At 42.0% G+C, this 24,052-nt stretch overlaps 1 protein-coding gene and 1 pseudogene across 1 annotated transcript in view; both read left to right on the top strand.

Moving 5' to 3' along the window:
- The window catches only part of LOC141099693 (oocyte zinc finger protein XlCOF8.4-like), a 28,760-nt gene extending 8,031 nt beyond the window's left edge, over positions 1–20,729 (top strand). The window contains exons 2-3 of the mRNA XM_073587653.1: positions 20,327–20,506; positions 20,589–20,729. Coding sequence (XP_073443754.1) covers positions 20,327–20,506; positions 20,589–20,729 — 321 coding nt within the window. The remainder of the gene's footprint in view (positions 1–20,326; positions 20,507–20,588) is intronic.
- Positions 20,730–23,101: 2,372 nt separating this feature from the next.
- The window catches only part of LOC141099692 (uncharacterized), a 100,215-nt pseudogene continuing 99,264 nt past the window's right edge, over positions 23,102–24,052 (top strand).

Genomic DNA, 24,052 nt, shown 5'->3' with positions numbered 1-24,052 from the left:
GCCTTCACTCCTGTCCCTTCACTATAAAGCCTGGGCCTCATTATACAGCTGTACAGGGGTCTAGTGAAGGCTTTTTAGCTCTTTACTCAGACTGTAGCTCCTGGGAACAGGCCCTCACTCCTGTCCCTTCTCTATAAAGCCTGGGCCTCATTATACAGCTGTACAGGGGTCTAGTGAAGGCTCTTTAGCCCTTTACTCAGACTGTAGCTCCTGGGCACAGGCCCTCACTCCTGTCCCTTCACTATAAAGCCTGGGCCTCATTATACAGCTGTACAGGGGTCTAGTGAAGGCTTTTTAGCCCTTTCCTCAGACTGTAGCTCCTGGGATCAGGCCCTCACTCCAGTCCCTTCACTATAAAGCCTGGGCCTCATTATACAGCTGTACAGGGGTCTAGTGAAGGCTTTTTAGCCCTTTTCTCAGACTGTAGCTCCTGGGATCAGGCCCTCAATCCTGTCCCTTCACTATAAAGCCTGGGCCTCATTATACAGCTGTACAGGGGTCTAGTGAAGGCTTTTTAGCTCTTTCCTCTGACTGTAGCTCCTGGGCACATGTCCTCACTCCTGTCCCTTCACTATAAAGCCTGGGCCTCATTATACAGCTGTACAGGGGTCTAGTGAAGGCTTTTTAGCCCTTTACTCAGACTGTAGCTCCTGGGAACAGGCCCTCACTCCTGTCCCTTCACTATAAAGCCTGGGCCTCATTATACAGCTGTACAGGGGTCTAGTGAAGGCTTTTTAGCCCTTTTCTCAGACTGTAGCTCCTGGGCACAGACCCTCACTCCTGTCCCTTCACTATAAATCCTGGGCCTCATTATACAGCTGTACAGGGGTCTAGTGAAGGCTTTTTAGCCCTTTACTCAGACTGTAGCTCCTGGGAACAGGCCCTCACTCCTGTCCCTTCACTATAAAGCCTGGGCCTCATTATACAGCTGTACAGGGGTCTAGTGAAGGCTTTTTAGCCCTTTTCTCAGACTGTAGCTCCTGGGCACAGACCCTCACTCCTGTCCCTTCACTATAAATCCTGGGCCTCATTATACAGCTGTACAGGGGTCTAGTTAAGGCTTTTTAGCCCTTTCCTCAGACTGTAGCTCCTGGGCATAGGCCCTCTCTCCTGTCCCTTCACTATAAAGCCTGGGCCTCATTATACAGCTGTACAGGGGTCTAGTGAAGGCTTTTTAGCTCTTTCCTCAGACTGTAGCTCCTGGGAACAGGCACTCACTCCTGTCCCTTCATTATAAAGCCTGGGCCTCATTATACAGCTGTACAGGGGTCTAGTGAAGGTTTTTTAGCCGTATCCTCAGACTGTAGCTCCTGGGAACAGGCCCTCACTCCTGTCCCTTCATTATAAAGCCTGGGCCTCATTATACAGCTGTACAGGGGTCTAGTGAAGGCTTTTTAGCCCTTTCCTCAGACTGTAGCTCCTGGGAACAGGCCCTCACTCCTGTCCCTTCACTATAAAGCCTCGGCCTCATTATACAGCTGTACAGGGGTCTAGTGAAGGCTTTTTAGCTCTTTCCTCAGACTGTAGCTCCTGGGATCAGGCCCTCACTCCTGTCCCTTCATTATAAAGCCTGGGCCTCATTATATAGCTGTACAGGGGTCTAGTGAAGGCTTTTTAGCCCTTTCCTCAGACTGTAGCTCCTGGGCACAGGCCCTCACTCCTGTCCCTTCACTATAAAGCCTGGGTCTCATTATACAGCTGTACAGGGGTCTAATGAAGCCTTTTTAGCCCTTTCCTCAGTCTGTAGCTCCTGGTCACAGGCAGGCCCTCACTCCTGTCCCTTCACTATAAAGCCTGGGCCTCATTATACAGCTGTACAGGGGTCTAGTGAAGGCTTTTTTAGCCCTTTCCTCAGACTGTAGCTCCTGGTCACCATGTGATCTCACCATAACCCTAACAAGCCATTTAAAATGTGAAATCTTGGTCAAAATTATCTCAGTACACAAATCTCCAAGAGTGCCCAAAGTTTTGCATCGCCGCTTTTTCCTTTTTGCAAGTATAAAATTGTAAAAAGTCTATATATATTTTTATTATTATTTTTGCCTAAAATACAAAGGACATGTGTCATCTTAGGCTAGTTTCACACTAGCGTTTTTTGCCAGCAGCGCACGCCGCCACTAAGCCCTGCCCCCTGCCCGCCCCCTCCGGTAATCTCCGCCTAGTATCGCACACGGCTGCATGTGATCTGCACACCCTATCTTTAGCATAGGGTGTGCAGACCGTGCGCTGACCGTGCGCTAGTATAATTTTGCGTGCGCTTCGCCCTTTTGACGGTACGCCAGTGCGCGCCGAATGCACCATGTTGCATTTTGGCGTGCTCGGAGCACCGTCAAAAGGGCGCAGCGCATGCTGAATTCTACTAGCGCATGGTCAGCGCACGGTCTGCGCACCCTATGCTAAAAATAGGGTGTGCAGATCGCGTGCAGCCATGTGCGATACTAAGCGGAGATGACCGGAGGGGGCGGGGCTTTGCTGCTGGCAAAAAACGGTAGTGTGAAACTAGCCTTAGGGGTTTGTCCCGCTGGTGCTCAATATTTAATAGGGTCTTACTATTAAACTTAATGAAAAGTTTGGTGAATTTCTTTGAGTTGTTATTACTAGAGATGAGCGAATATCGTCGGAGAAGTTGTTATTGGCTAATATCGCTTACCGAATAGCTGCATCGGGACCCCGGATCCCTGGAGCGCTCCCGATAATCAGCTGCATGTGTCGCTCTCCATGCAGGTGCTGTGACTATCACACAGCGCGACACACGCAGCTGATTATCGGGAGCGCTCCAGCACACTGAGTCCTGCACACACTGAGGCCCCTGATCATGTGACCCCCTGACTCCTCCCCTCCTGTGACCTCATCACAGGTCCTGTACACAGAGCAGTCATATATGTCGCGGACACTCCTGGATCTTCTGCTTTCTGGGCCGGTTCCTCCTGTGAGTCCTATTAACCCTTTCGCTCCCTGTTTTCTCTTTTCTGACCAGGACAATATCTGAATTCGGATAGTGTGACAGGAATTTAAGCAATGTGGAAGGAAAAAATGACAATTTTACTTTTTTTCCTCACAAAAATGTGACTTTACCCCAAAATTGGCAGCGTAACAAATCCTTATTTCCCCCACTGTAGTTTGTAGACTCCATATACAGATCCCTTAAGTGTGAAAAGAGCTGAATTCCCCACTTAAGTTATTGCATTTTGGAAATTGCCCCCACTGGGAATTTATCTCCAGGTAAAGGCACAATTGTGTCTCCATGGGGGTTGTGCTCACAGCCCAACATCGTGTGGCCTCCAAAGAAATGCCACCCCACACCATTACTGACCACTGCCAAACCGGTCATGCTGAAGGATGTTGCAGGCAGCAGATCGCTCTCCACGGCGTCTCCAGACTCTGTCACGTCTGTCACATGTGCTCAGTGTGAACCTGCTTTCATCTAAGAGCACAGGGCGCCAGTGGTGAATTTCCCAATCCTGGTGTTCTGTGGCAAATGCCAAGCGTCCTGTACGGTGTTGGGCTGTGAGCACAACCCCCATCTGTGGAGGTCGGGCACTCAGACCATCCTCATGGAGTCAGTTTCTAACCATTTGTGCAGACACATGCACATTTGTGGCCTGCTGAAGATCATTTTGCAGGGCTCTGGCAGTGCTCCTTTTTCCTCTTGCACAAAGGTGGAGGTAGCGGTCCTTCTGCTGGGTTGTTGCCCTCCTACAGCCCCCTCCATGTCTCCTGGTGTACTGGTCTGTTTCCTGGTAGCGCCTCCAGCCTTTGGACACTACGCTGACAGACACAGCAAACCTTCTTGCCACAGCTCGCATTGATGTGCCATCCTGGATGAGCTGCACTACCTGAGCCACTTGTGTGGGTTGTAGAGTCCGTCTCATGCTACCACGAGTGTGAAAGCACAACCAACATTCAAAAGTGACCAAAACATCAGCTAGAAAGCATTGGTACTGAGATGTGGTCTGTGGTCCCCACCTGCAGAACCACTCCTTTATTGAGGGTGTCTTGATAATTGCCAATAATTTCCATCTGTTGTCTATTCCATTTGCATAACAGCATGTGAAATTGATTGTCAATCAGTGTTGCTTCCTAAGTGGACAGTTTGATTTCACAGAAGTTTGATTTACTTGGAGTTATATTCTGTTGTTTAAGTGTTCCCTTTATTTTTTTGGAACAGTGTATATATATATATAGATAGATTTTTTTTTCTTTTACGTTGGAGGGTCCAATTCCAGCTATTGCTGTGGGATCTGTGATTTCTATCTACTCCACTGTGTACAGGATAATAGAGTATAATAAAGTAGTTATGGACGTGACGTAACTAACATTGTGCAGTGACTCTGCTTTCCATATAGTGATGGATGTTTCTTGTTGCTGAAACTGAGATATTTTTTCCACTTTAAACCTTTTTTAAACCTTTCTGATCAGTGCGATCATACAACATACAAGCCTCTGATGGCTCCGGTGATGCCCTGTACTACTGTAGTGCCGTGTATCATCACTGCCTGTCAGTGTAATACTAACGGCCCCATACACATGAGATCAGAGTTGGCTGAACGGTCATTTGGCAGACGGCGATCTCTCCCGACTCCCCCATACACACAAATATTCCAGCTTTCCTGTGGTCTGTATGAGAGAGTCGCCTCCAGACTCCTCTAGAGGAGGATTATCTACAGGAAGAACAAACGGATTATCCTCTGAAATTCAGGATCTCAGATCCTTCTCTGCCCTGACATCATCTGTCGGGAGGCCCCCAAATACATTATATGGTCGGCCAAACCCCCCCGAAATCAGTGCTTTCATGGAACTTTAGTCTAATGTGTATGGGGGCGTTATAAGGTAACTTATTGGACGCTGCCTCTGGCCCGGCCTAATAGACCTTCATACATTGCAGCCCAGACCCCATTATTAGGCATGTAAGTATCGGAGTAACTAGGCCGCCCCATACTATCGAGTACTTTGAGGCAGGGGGCATTCAGCCAAACTCTGTCATACCTTCTTAGATAAGAAAATGGAAAACGGTCTTAGGAGCACAGGAAAGAGACTCAGACGAGAGATGGGGTTAAACCACTACGCGTTTCGACGGAGGATCCGTCTTCATCAGGTGGATTTTTATTAATGACATAGGGGATGGAGTATATAAATGGGAAGCAGCCAATCACAATAGTCACAACAGTCACATGTTATAATGATAGTCACATGTTACAAAAAAAATGACATAATATATTACAATCAAAAAGAAAATAAAAACAACCCATATAAAACATAAGATAAAACAGCATGAGCTAACCATGTTTTAAGTGTATAAAATATGCAAAAAGGAGCAAAAAATATATATAGATAAAAAAATAAATACAAATTAATAACAGGTTAGTATACCAATAAAAAGACCAATAAAAAGCAAGAACCCATATTAATAATAAAAAGCAGATTAATAAAAGCATGTAAACAATAGCACATAAATAAAACGCACTGATGATAAAAAAGGCAAATAAAGTTATCCTCCCACCTCATTGATTCCCTTCAAAGATTACCGCCTATTCCTAATTGCTTTCTTGTCACAATTAGAGTTGAGCGATACCGTCCGATACTTCAAAGTATCGTATCGGAATGGATCGGCCGATCTTTAAAAAAAGTATCGGTATCGCCGATTCCGATACCGGAAGTCCCATTCAAGTCTATGGGACTTCCGGTATCGGAATAAGAAAAACCCTGTTTTTGCCTTGTACAGCCTCTCTGGGGTCTGTACGGGCCTTTCGGGGGGCTGTGCCGGCCTGCCAGGGGGTCTGTGCAGGCTCCGGTGGTCTGTGCCGGCCTGCCGGGGGGCTGTGCAGGCTCCGGTGGGCTGTGCCGGCCTGCCGGGGGGCTGTGCCGGCCTGCCGGTGGTCTGTGCAGGCTCCGGGGGGCTGTGCCGGCCTGCCGGGGGGCTGTGCCGGCCTGCCGGTGGTCTGTGCAGGCTCCGGGGGGCTGTGCCGGCCTGCCGGTGGTCTGTGCAGGCTTCGGGGGTCTGTGCAGGCATCGTCCGATGGGACTACAAGTCCCATCGGGCGATGCCTGCTACCATGACAGTGATTGACACATTAGCCAATGATGGGACAGTAGTAGTCCCATCATCCGGCTAATGTGTTGAATGTAAAAAAAAAAATAAAAATTACATGCTACATACATGCTACATACATACAACATGCATACTACATACATACTACATACATGCTACATTCATACTACATACTACATACATGCTACATTCATACTACATAAATACTACATGCAACATACAGTGGGGAAAAAAAGTATTTAGTCAGTCAGCAATAGTGCAAGTTCCACCACTTAAAAAGATGAGAGGCATCTGTAATTTACATCTTAGGTAGACCTCAACTATGGGAGACAAACTGAGAAAAAAAAATCCAGAAAATCACATTGTCTGTTTTTTTTTCATTTTATTTGCATATTATGGTGGAAAATAAGTATTTGGTCAGAAACAAGCAATCAAGATTTCTGGCTCTCACAGACCTGTAACTTCTTCTTTAAGAGTCTCCTCTTTCCTCCACTCATTACCTGTAGTAATGGCACCTGTTTAAACTTGTTATCAGTATAAAAAGACACCTGTGCACACCCTCAAACAGTCTGACTCCAAACTCCACTATGGTGAAGACCAAAGAGCTGTCAAAGGACACCAGAAACAAAATTGTAGCCCTGCACCAGGCTGGGAAGACTGAATCTGCAATAGCCAACTAGCTTGGAGTGAAGAAATCAACTGTGGGAGCAATAATTAGAAAATGGAAGACATACAAGACCACTGATAATCTCCCTCGATCTGGTGCTCCATGCAAAATCCCACCCCGTGGGGTCAGAATGATCACAAGAACGGTGAGCAAAAATCCCAGAACCACGCGGGGGGACCTAGTGAATGAACTGCAGAGAGCTGGGACCAATGTAGCAAGGCCTACCATAAGTAACACACTACGCCACCATGGACTCAGATCCTGCAGTGCCAGACGTGTCCCACTGCTTAAGCCTGTACATGTCCGGGCCCGTCTGAAGTTTGCTAGAGAGCATTTGGATGATCCAGAGGAGTTTTGGGAGAATGTCCTATGGTCTGATGAAACCAAACTGGAACTGTTTGGTAGAAACACAACTTGTCGTGTTTGGAGGAAAAAGAATACTGAGTTGCATCCATCAAACACCATACCTACTGTAAAGCATGGTGGTGGAAACATCATGCTTTGGGGCTGTTTCTCTGCAAAGGGGCCAGGACGACTGATCCGGGTACATGAAAGAATGAATGGGGCCATGTATCGTGAGATTTTGAGTGCAAACCTCCTTCCATCAGCAAGGGCATTGAAGATGAAACGTGGCTGGGTCTTTCAACATGACAATGATCCAAAGCACACCACCAGGGCAATGAAGGAGTGGCTTCGTAAGAAGCATTTCAAGGTCCTGGAGTGGCCTAGCCAGTCTCCAGATCTCAACCCTATAGAAAACCTTTGGAGGGAGTTGAAAGTCTGTGTTGCCAAGCGAAAAGCCAAAAACATCACTGCTCTAGAGGAGATCTGCATGGAGGAATGGGCCAACATACCAACAACAGTGTGTGGCAACCTTGTGAAGACTTACAGAAAACGTTTGACCTCTGTCATTGCCAACAAAGGATATATCACAAAGTATTGAGATGAAATTTTGTTTCTGACCAAATACTTATTTTCCACCATAATATGCAAATAAAATGAAAAAAAACAGACAATGTGATTTTCTGGATTTTTTTTTCTCAGTTTGTCTCCCATAGTTGAGGTCTACCTATGATGTAAATTACAGACGCCTCTCATCTTTTTAAGTGGTGGAACTTGCACTATTGCTGACTGACTAAATACTTTTTTTCCCCACTGTACATACTACATACATACTACATGCATGCTACATACATACTGCATGCTACATACATACTACATGCTACATACATACCACATATATACTACATACATACTACATGCATGCTACATACATACCACATACATACTACATACATACTACATACATACTACATGCATGCTACATGCATGCTACATGCTACATACATACTACATACATGCTACATGCATGCTACATACATACTACATGCTACATACATACTACATATATACTACATGCATGCTACATACATACTGCATGCTACATGCATGCTACATACATACTACATGCTACATGCATACCACATATATACTACATACATACAATACATTCATACAATACATACATAGACATACAGTACATATAACATAGAGTAACATACTTACCAATACTTGTCACATTGTTCCCCGAAGCCATTGTCTTTTCCGGAATAAATATTAACATAACAAACCACAAAAATACTCACCCACGATCCGAAGCAGTCCACGAGTGTGTCCCACGACGATCTTGGGTAGAGAACTGCAGCATCAGCTGATGCTGCCGCTCTCTACGGGCTGCAGGAATCCAATGACGGAAGGTAGGTATCCTTCCACACTGTATTCCTCCGCCACTTAAAAAAAAAAAAGTCCCTAGTCTCACTTTATGCCATTGCTGTGTGGGAATATATGTAGTATGTATGTAGTATGTATGTAGCATGTATGTAGCATGTATGTAGCATGTATGTAGTATATATGTAGTATGTATGTAGCATGTAGTATGTATGTAGCATGTATGTAGTATGTATGTGGTATGTATGTAGCATGTAGTATGTATGTAGCATGTATGTAGTATGTATGTAGTATGTATGTAGCATGCATGTAGTATGTATGTAGTATGTATGTAGCATGCATGTAGCATGCAGTATGTATGTAGCATGCATGTAGTATATATGTAGTATGTATGTAGCATGCATGTAGTATATATGTAGTATGTATGTAGCATGTATGTAGTATGTATGTAGTATGTATGTAGCATGTATGTAGTATATATGTGGTATGTATGTAGTATGTATGTAGTATGTATGTAGCATGTATGTAGTATGTATGTAGCATGTATGTAGTATATATGTGGTATGTATGTAGTATGTATGTAGTATGTATGTAGCATGTATGTAGTATGTATGTAGCATGCATGTAGTATGTATGTAGTATGTATGTAGCATGTATGTAGCATGTATGTAGTATGTATGTAGTATATATGTAGTATGTATGTAGCATGTAGTATGTATGTAGCATGTAGTATGTATGTAGCATGCATGTAGTATATATGTAGTATGTATGTAGCATGTAGTATGTATGTAGCATGCATGTAGTATATATGTAGTATGTATGTAGCATGTAGTATGTATGTAGCATGCATGTAGTATATATGTAGTATGTATGTAGCATGTAGTATGTATGTAGCATGCATGTAGTATATATGTAGTATGTATGTAGCATGTAGTATGTATGTAGCATGCATGTAGTATATATGTAGTATGTATGTAGCATGTAGTATGTATGTAGCATGCATGTAGTATATATGTAGTATGTATGTAGCATGTAGTATGTATGTAGCATGCATGTAGTATATATGTAGTATGTATGTAGCATGTAGTATGTATGTAGCATGTAGTATGTATGTAGCATGCATGTAGTATATATGTAGTATGTATGTAGCATGTAGTATGTATGTAGCATGTAGTATGTATGTAGCATGCATGTAGTATATATGTAGTATGTATGTAGCATGTAGTATGTATGTAGCATGCATGTAGTATATATGTAGTATGTATGTAGCATGCATGTAGTATATATGTAGTATGTATGTAGCATGTATGTAGTATGTATGTAGCATGCATGTAGTATATATGTAGTATGTATGTAGCATGCATGTAGTATATATGTAGTATGTATGTAGCATGTAGTATGTATGTAGCATGCATGTAGTATATATGTAGTATGTATGTAGCATGCATGTAGTATATATGTAGTATGTATGTAGCATGTATGTAGTATGTATGTAGCATGCATGTAGTATATATGTAGTATGTATGTAGCATGCATGTAGTATGTATGTAGTATGTATGTAGCATGCATGTAGCATGCAGTATGTATGTAGCATGCATGTAGTATATATGTAGTATGTATGTAGCATGCATGTAGTATATATGTAGTATGTATGTAGCATGTATGTAGTATGTATGTAGTATGTATGTAGCATGTATGTAGTATATATGTGGTATGTATGTAGTATGTATGTAGTATGTATGTAGCATGTATGTAGTATGTATGTAGCATGTATGTAGTATATATGTGGTATGTATGTAGTATGTATGTAGTATGTATGTAGCATGTATGTAGTATGTTTGTAGCATGCATGTAGTATGTATGTAGTATGTATGTAGCATGTATGTAGCATGTATGTAGTATGTATGTAGTATGTATGTAGTATATATGTAGTATGTATGTAGTATGTAGTATGTATGTAGCATGTAGTATGTATGTAGCATGCATGTAGTATATATGTAGTATGTAGCATGTAGTATGTATGTAGCATGCATGTAGTATATATGTAGTATGTATGTAGCATGTAGTATGTATGTAGCATGCATGTAGTATATATGTAGTATGTATGTAGCATGTAGTATATATGTAGTATGCATGTAGTATATATGTAGTATGTATGTAGCATGTAGTATGTATGTAGCATGCATGTAGTATATATGTAGTATGTATGTAGCATGTAGTATGTATGTAGCATGCATGTAGTATATATGTAGTATGTATGTAGCATGTAGTATGTATGTAGCATGCATGTAGTATATATGTAGTATGTATGTAGCATGTAGTATGTATGTAGCATGCATGTAGTATATATGTAGTATGTATGTAGCATGTAGTATGTATGTAGCATGCATGTAGTATATATGTAGTATGTATGTAGCATGTAGTATGTATGTAGCATGCATGTAGTATATATGTAGTATGTATGTAGCATGTAGTATGTATGTAGCATGTAGTATGTATGTAGCATGCATGTAGTATATATGTAGTATGTATGTAGCATGTAGTATGTATGTAGCATGTAGTATGTATGTAGCATGCATGTAGTATATATGTAGTATGTATGTAGCATGTAGTATGTATGTAGCATGCATGTAGTATATATGTAGTATGTATGTAGCATGCATGTAGTATATATGTAGTATGTATGTAGCATGTATGTAGTATGTATGTAGCATGCATGTAGTATATATGTAGTATGTATGTAGCATGCATGTAGTATATATGTAGTATGTATGTAGCATGTAGTATGTATGTAGCATGCATGTAGTATATATGTAGTATGTATGTAGCATGTAGTATGTATGTAGCATGTAGTATGTATGTAGCATGCATGTAGTATGTATGTAGTATTTTTTTTTTTTTTTTTTTTAACATTTAACACATTAGCCGGATGATGGGACTGCTACTGTCCCATCATTGGCTAATGTGTCAATCACTGTCATGGTAGCAGGCATCGCCAGATGGGACTTGTAGTCCCATCGGACGATGCTTGCACAGACCCCCGGACATCAGCACAGCCCCCCGGCAGGCCGGCACAGCCCCCCGGCAGGCCGGTACAGACCCCCACAGGGTGCACAGACCACCGGCAGGACGGCACAGCCCCCCGGCAGGCCGGTACAGACCCCGGGCAGTCCACACAGCCCCCCGGCAGGCCGGCAGAGACCCCCGGAAGGCCCGAAATGACGGCGCATCATGATGCGCACACACCGCGCATCATGATGACGTCAGGCTGTCAATCAACTTTGAACTTCCGATTCCGATGCCGAATTCCGATATTGAAAAAATATCGGAAGTCGGTATCGGAATTCCGATACAGCAAGTATCGGCCGATACCCGATACTTGCGGTATCGGAATGCTCAACACTAGTCACAATGGATGTTCATACACTCTATACGAATATATCATGATCGAGGCACAGAGGCAGTAGACCAATTTCTTTCCACTGATGCATTATTGCCCCCTCTTCAAAGGGAATTTCTAAAAAATGCTATTTGTTTTGTGCTTAATAATAATGTATTCTCTTTTGAATGTTCCTTCTTCCGCCAGGTCAAGGGCTGCGCGATGGGGACGAGATTCGCCCCCAGTTATGATTATCTCTTCATGGGGGCAAATTAATCTCTCTTCATCGCGCAGTCCGACCTGGTGTCGGGCAAAATAGTCTTTTAGAGACGCTTTATAGGTGATCTGATCATCATCTGGACCGGCACTGAGGAGGAAGCTCCTGAATTCATCCGCAATCTAAATTTGAATGCCTGGGGCCTCCGCTTCACAGCTAATATCTCCTCTAATTCCATCCAATTCCTGGACCTGTTGGTACATGTTGACAAATTGGGCCGGGTTTTCACCACCACACATTTTAAAGAAGTTGATGTGAACAGCTACCTCAGTTTCAGCAGTGGTCATCTACCCAAGTGGATTCAGAACATCCCATACGAGCAATATTGGCGTATACGAAAAAATTGCACAGAGGACACTGATTTCATTGATGAGGCAAAAGTTTTGTAACAGCGGTTTCAGCAGAAAGGTTACCCTAAAAAAATTGGTTCAAGAAGCATTCCAGAGAGCCAAAACTTTCACCCAGAAAGACTGTATAAGTAGAATTATGAGTAATAAAGGTGCTTGTTCTTCCGGTACGGGTCTAGGTAGATGGAGTTTCATTACCACTTTCAACCAATCCTATAGGTTGATTAAGAAGCTCATTACCAAGTACTGGTTTATCCTGAAAGGGGACGTAGTTTTGTCCAAGCATATCCCCCCCGACCTAGAACGGTATTCCGGAGAAGCCGCACGTTACGGAACCTAGTTGCACCAAGCAATAGTTCAGGTTCCCTATCCTCTCTCCCAATTTCTCTGAACCCTGGGTGCTATGCATGTAGAGCCCCCAAATGTCTTTGCTGCACCTCCATTTTAAATGGGGTACATGAATTTAAATCCAACACTACAGGTACCTCATACAAAATCAATTTTCATGTCAACTGTCAATCCATCTTTGTGGTGTACTTGATTGAATGTGGTTGCGGCCTGCAGTACGTAGGTCGAGCCATACAAACGATGCATGCTAGAGTGAACAAGCATCGACAGAATATCCGAAATGGCTTTCTCCTGCCCAGCCTTTCTAAACATTTTTAACTGTGCATAAAAAAACTAAAAACGTTGAAACTAACGATTATTAACCACATACCCAGCGTCGGACTGGCCCACCGGGGAACCGGTGGATTCTCCGGTGGGCCCTGGCATCTGGTGGGCCCTGGCACCTGCAGGCATACAGGGCCAGCAGTTGCCTAGGGCCCCCGCTGCTCCAGGGGCCCCCAGCCAGTGGTGTGTCGCACACCATGCAGCTGCTATGGGGGCCCCTGCCAGCGGAGCAGCAGCGGGTGTCAGGAGGCAGGAGCCCCTGTCCCCGCTGCTAAAGAGAAATGAATATTCACTGCGAAGCATATCATTTCAGGTCTCCACCCCCAGAGGCCCCGCCCCCAGCCCAGTAAGCCGCTCTGCATCAGGGCCGGCGCCGCCCTCAGTCCTCTCTGCTCCTGGCTCACAGCCAGTGCGCGATGACGTCACTACATCACGCACCCGCTGTGTGTCTGGCAGAGGGGGCAGCTCCTGACACTGAAGCCGGGATCAGCGTGGGAGCAGGAGGAGAGGTGAGTATTGTGTTTTGTTTTGTTTTTTCTATATCTCTCTCACTCTATCTGTCTCTATCTATCTATCTATCTATCTCTATATATCTCTCTCTATCTCTCTTATATCTATCTATCTTTCTTTCTATCTCTATCTATTATCTATATTTATCTATCTCTATATCTATCTATTTCTATATTTATCTCTATCTATCGCTCTATCTTTATATCTATCTTTCTATCTCTACATCTATCTCTATATCTATCTCTATCTATCTCTATATCTATTATCTCTATATTTATTATCTATCTAGCTACCATCTATATCTATCTTTATCTATATATATATATATCTATCTAATATCTATATCTATCTATCTCTATACCTATCTATCTATTTATCTATCCGTTATCTATCTCTATATCTTTTCTCTGTATCTATCTATCTCTATATCTATTTCTCTCGCTATCTATCGCTCTATCTCTATATCTATCTTTATATCTATATATCTATCTCTATCTATCTCTATATCTATATCTATTTCTCTCTATATCTATCTCTATATCTATCTCTATAGCTATCTATCTATATATCTCTATCTATCTCTATATCTATCTCTCTGTATATCTATCTATCGCTCTATCTCTATATCTATCTTTCTATCTCTATATCTATCTATCTTTCTCTATCTATTTATCTCTATATCTTTATTCTGTATCTATCTCTCTCTATATCTATATCTATCTCTATATATATCTATTATCTCTATATCTATATCTATTTCTCTCTATATCTCTCTCTATATCTATCTATTTATCTCTATCTCTATATCTATCTCTCTGTATATCTATCTATCTTTCTATCTCTATATCTATCTTTCTCTATCTATCTATTTATCTCTATCTATTATCTATATCTATCTCTATCTATCTATCGCTCTATCTCTATATCTATCTTTCTATCTCTACATCTATCTCTATATCTGTCTTTCTATCTATCTCTATATCTATATCTATCTATTATGTCTATCTATCTAGCTATCTCTATTATCTATATCTACCTATCTCTATATCTTTCTGTTATCTCTATATTTATTATCTATCTTTATCTATCTATCTCTATCTATTATCTATATCCATATCTATATCTCTATCTATTTATCGATCTCTGTATCTATCTCTCTCTATATCTACCGCTCTCTCTATCTACCGCTCTCTCTATCTCTATCTATCTTTATATCTATATCTATCTATCTCTATATCTATCTATTATCTCTATATCTATCTACCTATCTATCTCTATATCTCTATATCTATCTCTATATCTCTCTCTATAGCTATCTATATATTATCTCTATATCTATCTATCTATATATTATCTCTATATCTATCTATCTATCTCTCTCTATATCTGTCTATCTATCTATCTATCTATCTATCTATCTCTATATCCATATCTATCTCTATATCTATCTCTATATCTATCTTTCTATCTAACACTATATCTCTGTATCTATCTCTATATCTGTTTCTCTCTATATCTATCTCTATATCTCTCTCTCTATAGCTATCTATATATTATCTCTATATCTATCTATCTATATATTATCTCTATATCTATCTATCTATCTATCTATCTCTATATCTATCTGTTATCTCTATATCCATATCTATCTCTATATCCATATCTATCTCTATATCCATATCTATCTCTATATCTATCTATCTCTATATCTATCTTTCTATCTAACACCATATCTCTATATCTATCTCTATATCTCATTATCTATCTATCTCTCTCTTTATCTATCTATCTATTGATCTATCCATCTATCTCTATATCTATCTCTATATCTATCTATTATATCTATCTATTATCTCTATTATCTATATCTATCTATCCATCTATCTATCTAGCTATCTCTATCTATCTCTATATCTCTCTATATCTATCTTTCTAACTCTATATCTATCTATCTCTATACATATCTCTATATCTAGCTATTATCTCTATATATATCTCTATATCTATCTTTCTATATCTATCTGTCTCTATATCTATCTATCTATATATCTATTATCTCTATATCTATCTATCTCTATATATCTCTATATCTATTTTTATTTATAGCCATCTATCTATATATATTTATCTCTATATCTATCTATATATGTCTATATTATTATTATTATTATTATATCTGTATATCTCTGTCTATTATCTATCTCTATCTATTATCTATCTCTATCTATATATCTCTATATCTTTCTATCTATAGCTATCTATCTATCTATCCATTATCTATTTTCTATCTATCTCTATATCTATCTACCTATCGATCTATCTATCTATATTTCATTCTATATCTATCTTTATATCTATCTCTATGAATCTTTCTATCTATATCTATCCATTATCTACTTTCTATCCATTATCTACTATCTATCTCTATATCTATCTATTTCTACATCTATCTTTCTATCTATATCTATCTAACTCTATATATCTATTTAGCATTATACCCTATGAGGGGGTGCATTATTCCCTATGAGGGAGGCAGTATTATACCCTATGAGGGGGCAGCATTATACCCTATGAGGAGGGCAGTATTATACCCTATGAGGGGGCAGTATTATACCCTATGAGGGGGGCAGTATTATACCCTATGAGGGGGGCAGTATTATACCCTATGAGGGGGCAGCATTATACCCTATGAGGGGGTGCATTATTCCCTATGAGGGGGGCAGTATTATACCCTATGAGGGGGGCAGTATTATACCCTATGAGGGGGGCAGTATTATACCCTATGAGGGGGTGCATTATACCCTATGAGGGGGTGCATTATTCCCTATGAGGGGGGCAGTATTATACCCTATGAGGGGGGCAGTATTATACCCTATGAGGGGGGCAGTATTATACCCTATGAGGGGGCAGCATTATACCCTATGAGGGGGTGCATTATTCCCTATGAGGGGGGCAGTATTATACCCTATGAGGGGGGCAGTATTATACCCTATGAGGGGGGCAGTATTATACCCTATGAGGGGGTGCATTATACCCTATGAGGGGGTGCATTATACCCTATGAGGGGGGCAGTATTATACCCTATGAGGGGGGCAGTATTATACCCTATGAGGGGGGCAGTATTATACCCTATGAGGGGGGCAGTATTATACCCTATGAGGGGGTGCATTATACCCTATGAGGGGGTGCATTATACCCTATGAGGGGGGCAGTATTATATTCTATGAGATGGCTGCATTATATTCTATGAGATGGCTGCATTATATTCTATGAGGGGTCTACATTATATTCTATGAGGGGGCTGCTTTATATTCTATGAAGGGGCTACCCCAACTCCTGCTACATAATTAAGACATGCACAACCTTATATTATACCCGGATATTAGTGTGTTTTACCGCACAATTGGTGGTCTGGTATTTAACTCCATGCAGCTACATAGTGGGCCCCAAGAATGATTTTCTCTGGTGGGCCCAAGGTGTTCCAGTCCGACGCTGCACATACCTGATACCGTGGCTGATCGCTTCAACAGTTTAATCAATAGAGAAAGCTTTTGGATATACAAGCTTGGCACACTTGCCCCTGAAGGTCTGAATTTAACTATTGGTAAGGTGGCCAGATAACTTTATTTGCCTTTTTAATCATCAGTGCGTTTTATTTATGTGCTATTGTTTACATGCTTTTATTATTAATATGGGTTGTCGCTTTTTATTGGTCTTTTTATTGGTCTACTAACCTGTTATTAATGTTTATCTATTTATTATTATCTATTTTTATTTTTTGCTCCTTTTTGCATATTTTATACACTTAAAACATGGTTAGCTCATGCTGTTTTATCTTATGTTTTATATGGGTTGTTTTTATTTTCTTTTTGATTGTATTATATGATGTCATTTTTTTTGTAACGTGACTATTATTATAACATGTGACTGTTGTGACTATTGTGATTGGCTGCTTCCCATTTATATACTCCATCCCCTATGTCATTAATAAAAATCTACCTGATGAAGACTGATTTTCCGTCGAAACGCGTAGTGGTTTAACCCCATCTCTCGTCTGAGTCTCTTTCCTGCGCTCCTAAGACCGTTTTCCATTTTCTCATTGCTCCTATCCTCCATTGGAGGTTTTCGGCTGGAGCTGCAGTGGAGACCTGACATTCTAATCTGCACCTGGGTTGCTTCCTAAGCGCTCCTCTATGACCGCTCATTACTGACTCTAATTCACTTACACCTTCTTAGGCCTGTTTCACACTTCCGTTTTCAGGCATCAGTCACAATTCACCATTTGGGGAAAAAAACGGATCTGACAGATTTGCCTGGCGGATCCGTTTTTTCTCCCATAGACTTGTATTGGCAGCAGATTGTGACGGATGGCCTTCCGTTGTGTCCGTCATGCGGCGGATCCGTCATAAATTGGGGGTCCGTCAGGAAAAAAAAACATCCATAGTAACTTTTTTTTGTCTGTGTCAAAAAGGCGGACGTCCCCATCCGTCGGCTGGTAGAATGGACACCTATGGGTGGCGGATCAGTCCCTGTCCATTCAAAAACGGATCCGTTGTCGGTTTTAAGTAAAAGAGCCACCATGTCCAGATCTAATGCTGCATTCTGTCAAGGTGGCTCTTTTGTTTAGCGTCCCTTCGACTGCCGAAATAATCGTGTTTAACATTGGTCAGACATATCTGAAGTTTGACAGGGGGTTAGGTCTTTCCCCCGGACACAGATGCCTGACATACGTCAGTCATGTCCTGCTTTTGATTTTGGCGCTGCCTCCACAGCGTTCATTTCTTTTTCGCTCCTGTGCTGTAATATTTTTTCTTGGGCATGTGCAGTTAGCGCTGCCCGTCCTATGACATCACATGATGTGACACCATGTGACCAGGAGGGGCGGAGCTCAGCAGAGCAGTGGTGCAGCAGGACCTGTGATGTCATCAGCACCTTGTGACCAGGAGGGGTGGAGCTCAGCAGAGCAGTGGTGCAGCAGGACCTGTGATGTCATCAGCACCATGTGACCAGGAGGGGCGGAGCTCAGCAGAGCAGTGGTGCAGCAGGACCTGTGATGTCATCAGCACCATGTGACCAGGAGGGGCGGAGCTCAGCAGAGCAGTGGTGCAGCAGGACCTGTGATGACGTCAGAATATTACAGCGCAGGAGCGAGAAAAAGAAATGAACGCTGAGGAGGCGGCGCCAAATTGAAAAGCAGGACATGACTGACATATGTGAGGCGTCTGTGTCCGGGTGAAAGACCTGCCCCCCTGTCAAACTTCAGGTATGTCTGATCAATCTTAAAACTATTATTTCGACGGTGGAAGGGACGCTAAATAAAAGAGTCACCTTGACAGAATGCAGCATTATTGCTGGACAAGGTGGCTCTTTTACTTAAAAACGCCTGGGGGGGGGTCTGACAGGATCCCTTTAAATGGATCAGTTTTTTCGACGGAATCGATAGACGGATCAGTCGAAAAAACTGAACAGTTGTATCCGTTTGCATCCGTTTTTTCAATAATTACAACGGATCCGTCATTCCGTCGAATCAGCGGACCTTGACTGACCCCGAAAACTGAAGTGTGAAACAGGCCTTAGATGTCATGTTTGCTTTACACAGCAGCAAGTGGTTTTTTGTTGAAGCCTCATCTGTGCCGTCCCTGCCGTGTACATCTATGTTCTGGGACACAAAAGGGTTAAACATTTGTTGTTAAAAAATAATAAAATGTGCCTTCAGCTTTTTCTATGTTTTTTTCTTCTTATAAGAATTGTTGGAGCCAATTTTCTTTAGAAACATTTTAATATCAGCTTTTTCTGGAGTTTTTCTTGTAATATAGGAAAGCCTAAGGCCAGAAATAATCCCCATAAATCACTGTACATGGAGACTTTGGGATCAGATCATTTCTGTCCGTTGTGTTTGTGGAAACTAAAAATCTTTTCTAAAAGCCTCAAACTTCTGTGTGTGACTCAGAGCTGAGATCTAACGTGATAGAAGATTCCAGTGCGGGGAAGACGGGAAACCTTCATATAGACGGCCGGTGGGGATGGAGGCAGTGACCGACTCTGGCCACATCTGTCTCTAGAGCCGCAGTAGAAGATGAAGATGTCGTCCTCATCATGAAGGAGTTATTTCTCATGTCGCGTGTAATGAATCTCTCCTGCAGTATTGCTAATGCCGATTCCAGTGTCGGTAATGAGACGAGAATTAGCGTTATGGAAGATGAGTCTATGAGGAACGTGTTCAGCTGCCGACTCCGAGGAGGAAACTGCTTGTTGTCTGTGGCCTAAATATATAGGTTTTATTAGTAGATGTCAGGGAAGAAAACTAAACCCTGTAAGATAATAAATCTCCTCATATGTTTCCCTTATTATCTCCAGTAAGTGTATTATTACACAGGATTCTTATGATGTTACATCGGATCATCTTCTTCTCATTCAGGTCTCTACAATATCGGATCCTCTCAGTGAAGATCTTCTACAGAAGAGAATTTTCCTGATTTCCCCATCAAGGATGGATATGGACAGAGACAAGATGGCGGAGAGGATGTTACACCTCACCCTAGAGATCCTCCTCCGTCTCACTGGAGAGGTGAGAGATTCTGATGACGTCACATTACATCATTCTTATCTATGGGAATAACAGATGGACAGAACTGGAGAGGTGAGGACTCTGGAAATGTCTGGAGTGAGATTTATTAATGTGTCTCTCCATAACCAGGATTACACAGTGGTGAAGAAGACCTCTAGTGATCGCTGTCAGGACCCTGTGTCTGAGGGATGGGGAAGACCCCTGAGCCCAATCACGGGGCCTCCACCTCACCCCCTGATACATGAGGACATCAATGACCAGAAGATCCTAGAACTCACCTACAAGATGATTGAGCTGCTGACTGGAGAGGTGACACTGCTGGGAATGCTGGGACATTATACAGTAACACTATGAAGGGATCGGGGGATGACGGTATCATTGTATGTGTCAGGTTCCTATAAGGTGTCAGGATGTCGCTGTCTATTTCTCCATGGAGGAGTGGGAGTATTTAGAAGGACACAGCGATCTGTACAGGAACGTCATAATGGAGGTTCCCCAGCCCCTCACATCTCCAGATAATAGACAGGACTAAATACACACGGCCTATAATTATCTGTATGTAGAGAATGAATTCAGTCCCTGTATGTGTTTCCTCCAGATCTATCCAGTAAGAGGACAACACCAGAGAGATGTCCCCGTCCTCTTCTTCCACAGGACTGTAACCAAGAAGATCCCAGTGCTCCTCAGGATCATCAGGTAGATGGAGAGAAGGTGTCAGGAGATCTCCCCTATGATGTGTAGACGGCTGTGAAGGTCTTGTGCTCAGTCTTGTTTTATCCACCAGTATTATATGTTTTATACTTGTGTAATGAGAGTGGTGGAGGTGGCAGGATTAGAGCTGATCATAGATGGGACTTCTCCATCTGTCTGTGACTTTTACAATATTTGTTTCAGGGTGAAGATCTGACTCATATTAATACTACAGAGACATATGTGAGGGGTGATGAGTGGTGTAAAGAGGAGATTCCCACATATGACTACCCAGGTGAGTAGTAACCACTGAATGCAGAGAAGTCACAGATTCCTCTCAGTCACCGGCTGTGGCTGCTTTATCGGTGGTGTAGTCCGGCCATATTACCATGATCACCATTTTGCCTCTAGACCACAACATTCTCCTCCACCCAAAACTGTTCAAATTTCTTTGGGCATTGAAAGCCCTTTTCTATAGAACTTACAACCTGGAGGATCCACCTACCCCCTGGGATTAGTGTGAGGGTGATCCCTTAAAGCGAGATCTATATGATTGCTTGTACCTGACCCAATATAGGCCAAGTGTGCGCTTAAAGGGTCACACTCAGTAACGCAAAGTTAGGCCGGGATCAAGAAAACTTGCACGAGTCTCTTGCATCAACACCCGTCGCTGCTGCCGCTCATCGAGACTGGAGCAGTGGCTGCATAGAAATCCTAAAGTTTATTCTCAAGACAAAGAGACAGAAATTAGACAGGTAACGGCCAGAGCCTTCTAAACTATAAAGCCAAATGACGGGGCTGTGGACGGGGCTTTATGTGGTGCTCTGATCACATATTCATCTGTATTGGCTTATGACAGGTTGCTGACCCCTCACCGATCTGCCCCCCATTATTACATAATGCAAATAATAGCATTGATATTATTGGTGATAATGCCTATAATATTGTGTCTATTGTGAGGCTTAGAAAAAAATTACATCCAGCAAAATGTCACCATCGGCGCCTGTCCATTAGCCTCTATCTCTTACTTATAGATGCTACTGCGCAGGCGCCGCCATCACCGGTGACATTTTGATGCTTGGCACTATCTTCTCTGCTTTCCATATCCCAAGGATTGCCTTCCTCATCGCCCTTTAACACCCTCACATGGAATCTGGACTTACACTGGGACCCCTAGGCTTGGACCATGGTGTTACCTGCTATTCTGTGGTGTTAGATGGCGAGAAGAATAGTCAGGTAGCTGGGTCAGAACCAGAAGGACAGAATACAGAATCAGAAGACACAAGAGTAGTCAGTAAACGGGCCACGGTCACAGCAGGAAACAAATACACAAGTCACAAGCTGAGCACAGAGGACTGAACCAGAAGAGAACAGCGCTGTATCTGGCAGATTCCGGCCATGTGCTTTGCACTTTAGTAGGGTGTGGTACTTTCCAATTGGCTGAAGTAGGGAGCAGATTACTCCAGCTGGACAGCAGGAACAGATCCCAGATGAGATTGGACACACCATATGCTGAAGCCCTAATATAACTAAATGACAGAAAACCAGAATAGTCGAATTCCCCATAAAGTGATTCCATGTTATTAATTAATTCACTGATGGTTATAATCTATACACATGTAGTCAAAATTGTTGTTACCCCTCGTTTAATGACAGAAAAACCCACAATGGTCACAGAAATAACTTGAATCTGACAAAAGTAATAATAAATAAAAAATCTATGAAAATGAACAAATGAAAGTCAGACATTGCTTTTCAGCCATGCTTCCACAGAATTTAAAAAAAAAATAAAACACATGAAATCGGCCTGGACAGAAATGATGGAACCCCTGAAAATAATGTAACAGAAGGGACATGTTACATCTCGGTGTGTCCACTAATTATCATCACAGGTGTCTACAATCCTGGAGTCAGTGAGGGCCTGTATAGAGGCTACAGATACTCACTGTGCTGTGTGGTGACATGGTGTGTATCACACTCAACATGGACCAGAGGAAGCGAAGGAAAGAGTTGTCTCAGGAGATTAGAAAGAAAATTATAGACAAACATGTTCCAGGTAAAAGTTATAAGACCATCTCCAAGCAGCTCAATGTTCCTGTGAGTACAGCTGCACATATTATTCAGAAATGTAAGCTCCATGGGACTGTAGCCAACCTCCCTGGACGTGGCCGCAGGAGGAAAATTCATGGCAAATCAAAGAGATGGATTATATGAATGGTAACAAAAGAGCCCCGAAAAACTTCTAAACGGATTAAAGGTGAACTTCAAGCTCAAGGAACATCAGTGTCAGATCCCACCATCACAAAAATTTTTCCTTTAGACCTAATTTTTTTTTACTTTCATAAGGGTAATAGGAGAAAATGGACGATACATTTTGTTTTGCAAATTCTCCTGAGCATGGCGATACCCCATATGTCGGGTAAATCTACTGTTTGGGTGCACGGCAGGGCTCGGAAGTGAAGGCGCGCCATTTGATTTTTTTAATGTAAAATATGTTGTAATAATTAGCGGTTGCCATGTCGCGTTTGGAGAGCCCCTGATCTGCCTAAACAGTGGAAGCCCCCAATAAGTGACACCATTTTGGAGACTAGACCTCTTTAGGGAACTTATCCAGATGTGTATTGAGCACCTTGAACCCACAGGTGCTTCACAGAAGTTTATAACTTAGAGTCGTCGAAATAAAAAACTGACATTTTTCACAAATAATTATTTTTTTTCCCCATATTTTGCATTTTCATAAGGGTAACAGGAGAAATTGCTCCATACAATTTGTTGTGCAATTTCTCCTGAGCTTGCCGATACCCCTTATGTGGGAGAATACTACTGTTTGGGCGCATGGCAATGCTTGGAAGGGAAGAAGCGCCATATTGGAGAGCAGATTTTGCTGAAATTGTTTGTAGGTGACATGTCAAATTGTCAGAGCCCCTGACGTGTCTAAACAGTGAAAACCCCCAACACGTGACCCCATTTTAGAAACTAGACCCCCAAGGAGCTTATCTAAATGTGTGGTGGGCTCTTTGAACCCCCAAGTGCGTCACAGAAGTTAATTACGTAGAAACGTGAAAATAAAAAATCATATTTTTTTTTAAAAAAAAAAGATCTTTTCGCCCTCCATTTTTTATCCAAAGGGTAACAGGAGAATTTGGACCGCAAAAGTTGTTGTGC

This window comes from Dendrobates tinctorius, unplaced genomic scaffold (genome assembly GCF_039654945.1).
Source record: "Dendrobates tinctorius isolate UK_male_01 unplaced genomic scaffold, ASM3965494v1 ptg000101l, whole genome shotgun sequence".
Classification (NCBI taxonomy): domain Eukaryota; kingdom Metazoa; phylum Chordata; class Amphibia; order Anura; family Dendrobatidae; genus Dendrobates; species Dendrobates tinctorius.
Note: the sequence above shows the minus strand (reverse complement) of the source record. Positions and strands in the feature narration are given on the sequence as shown.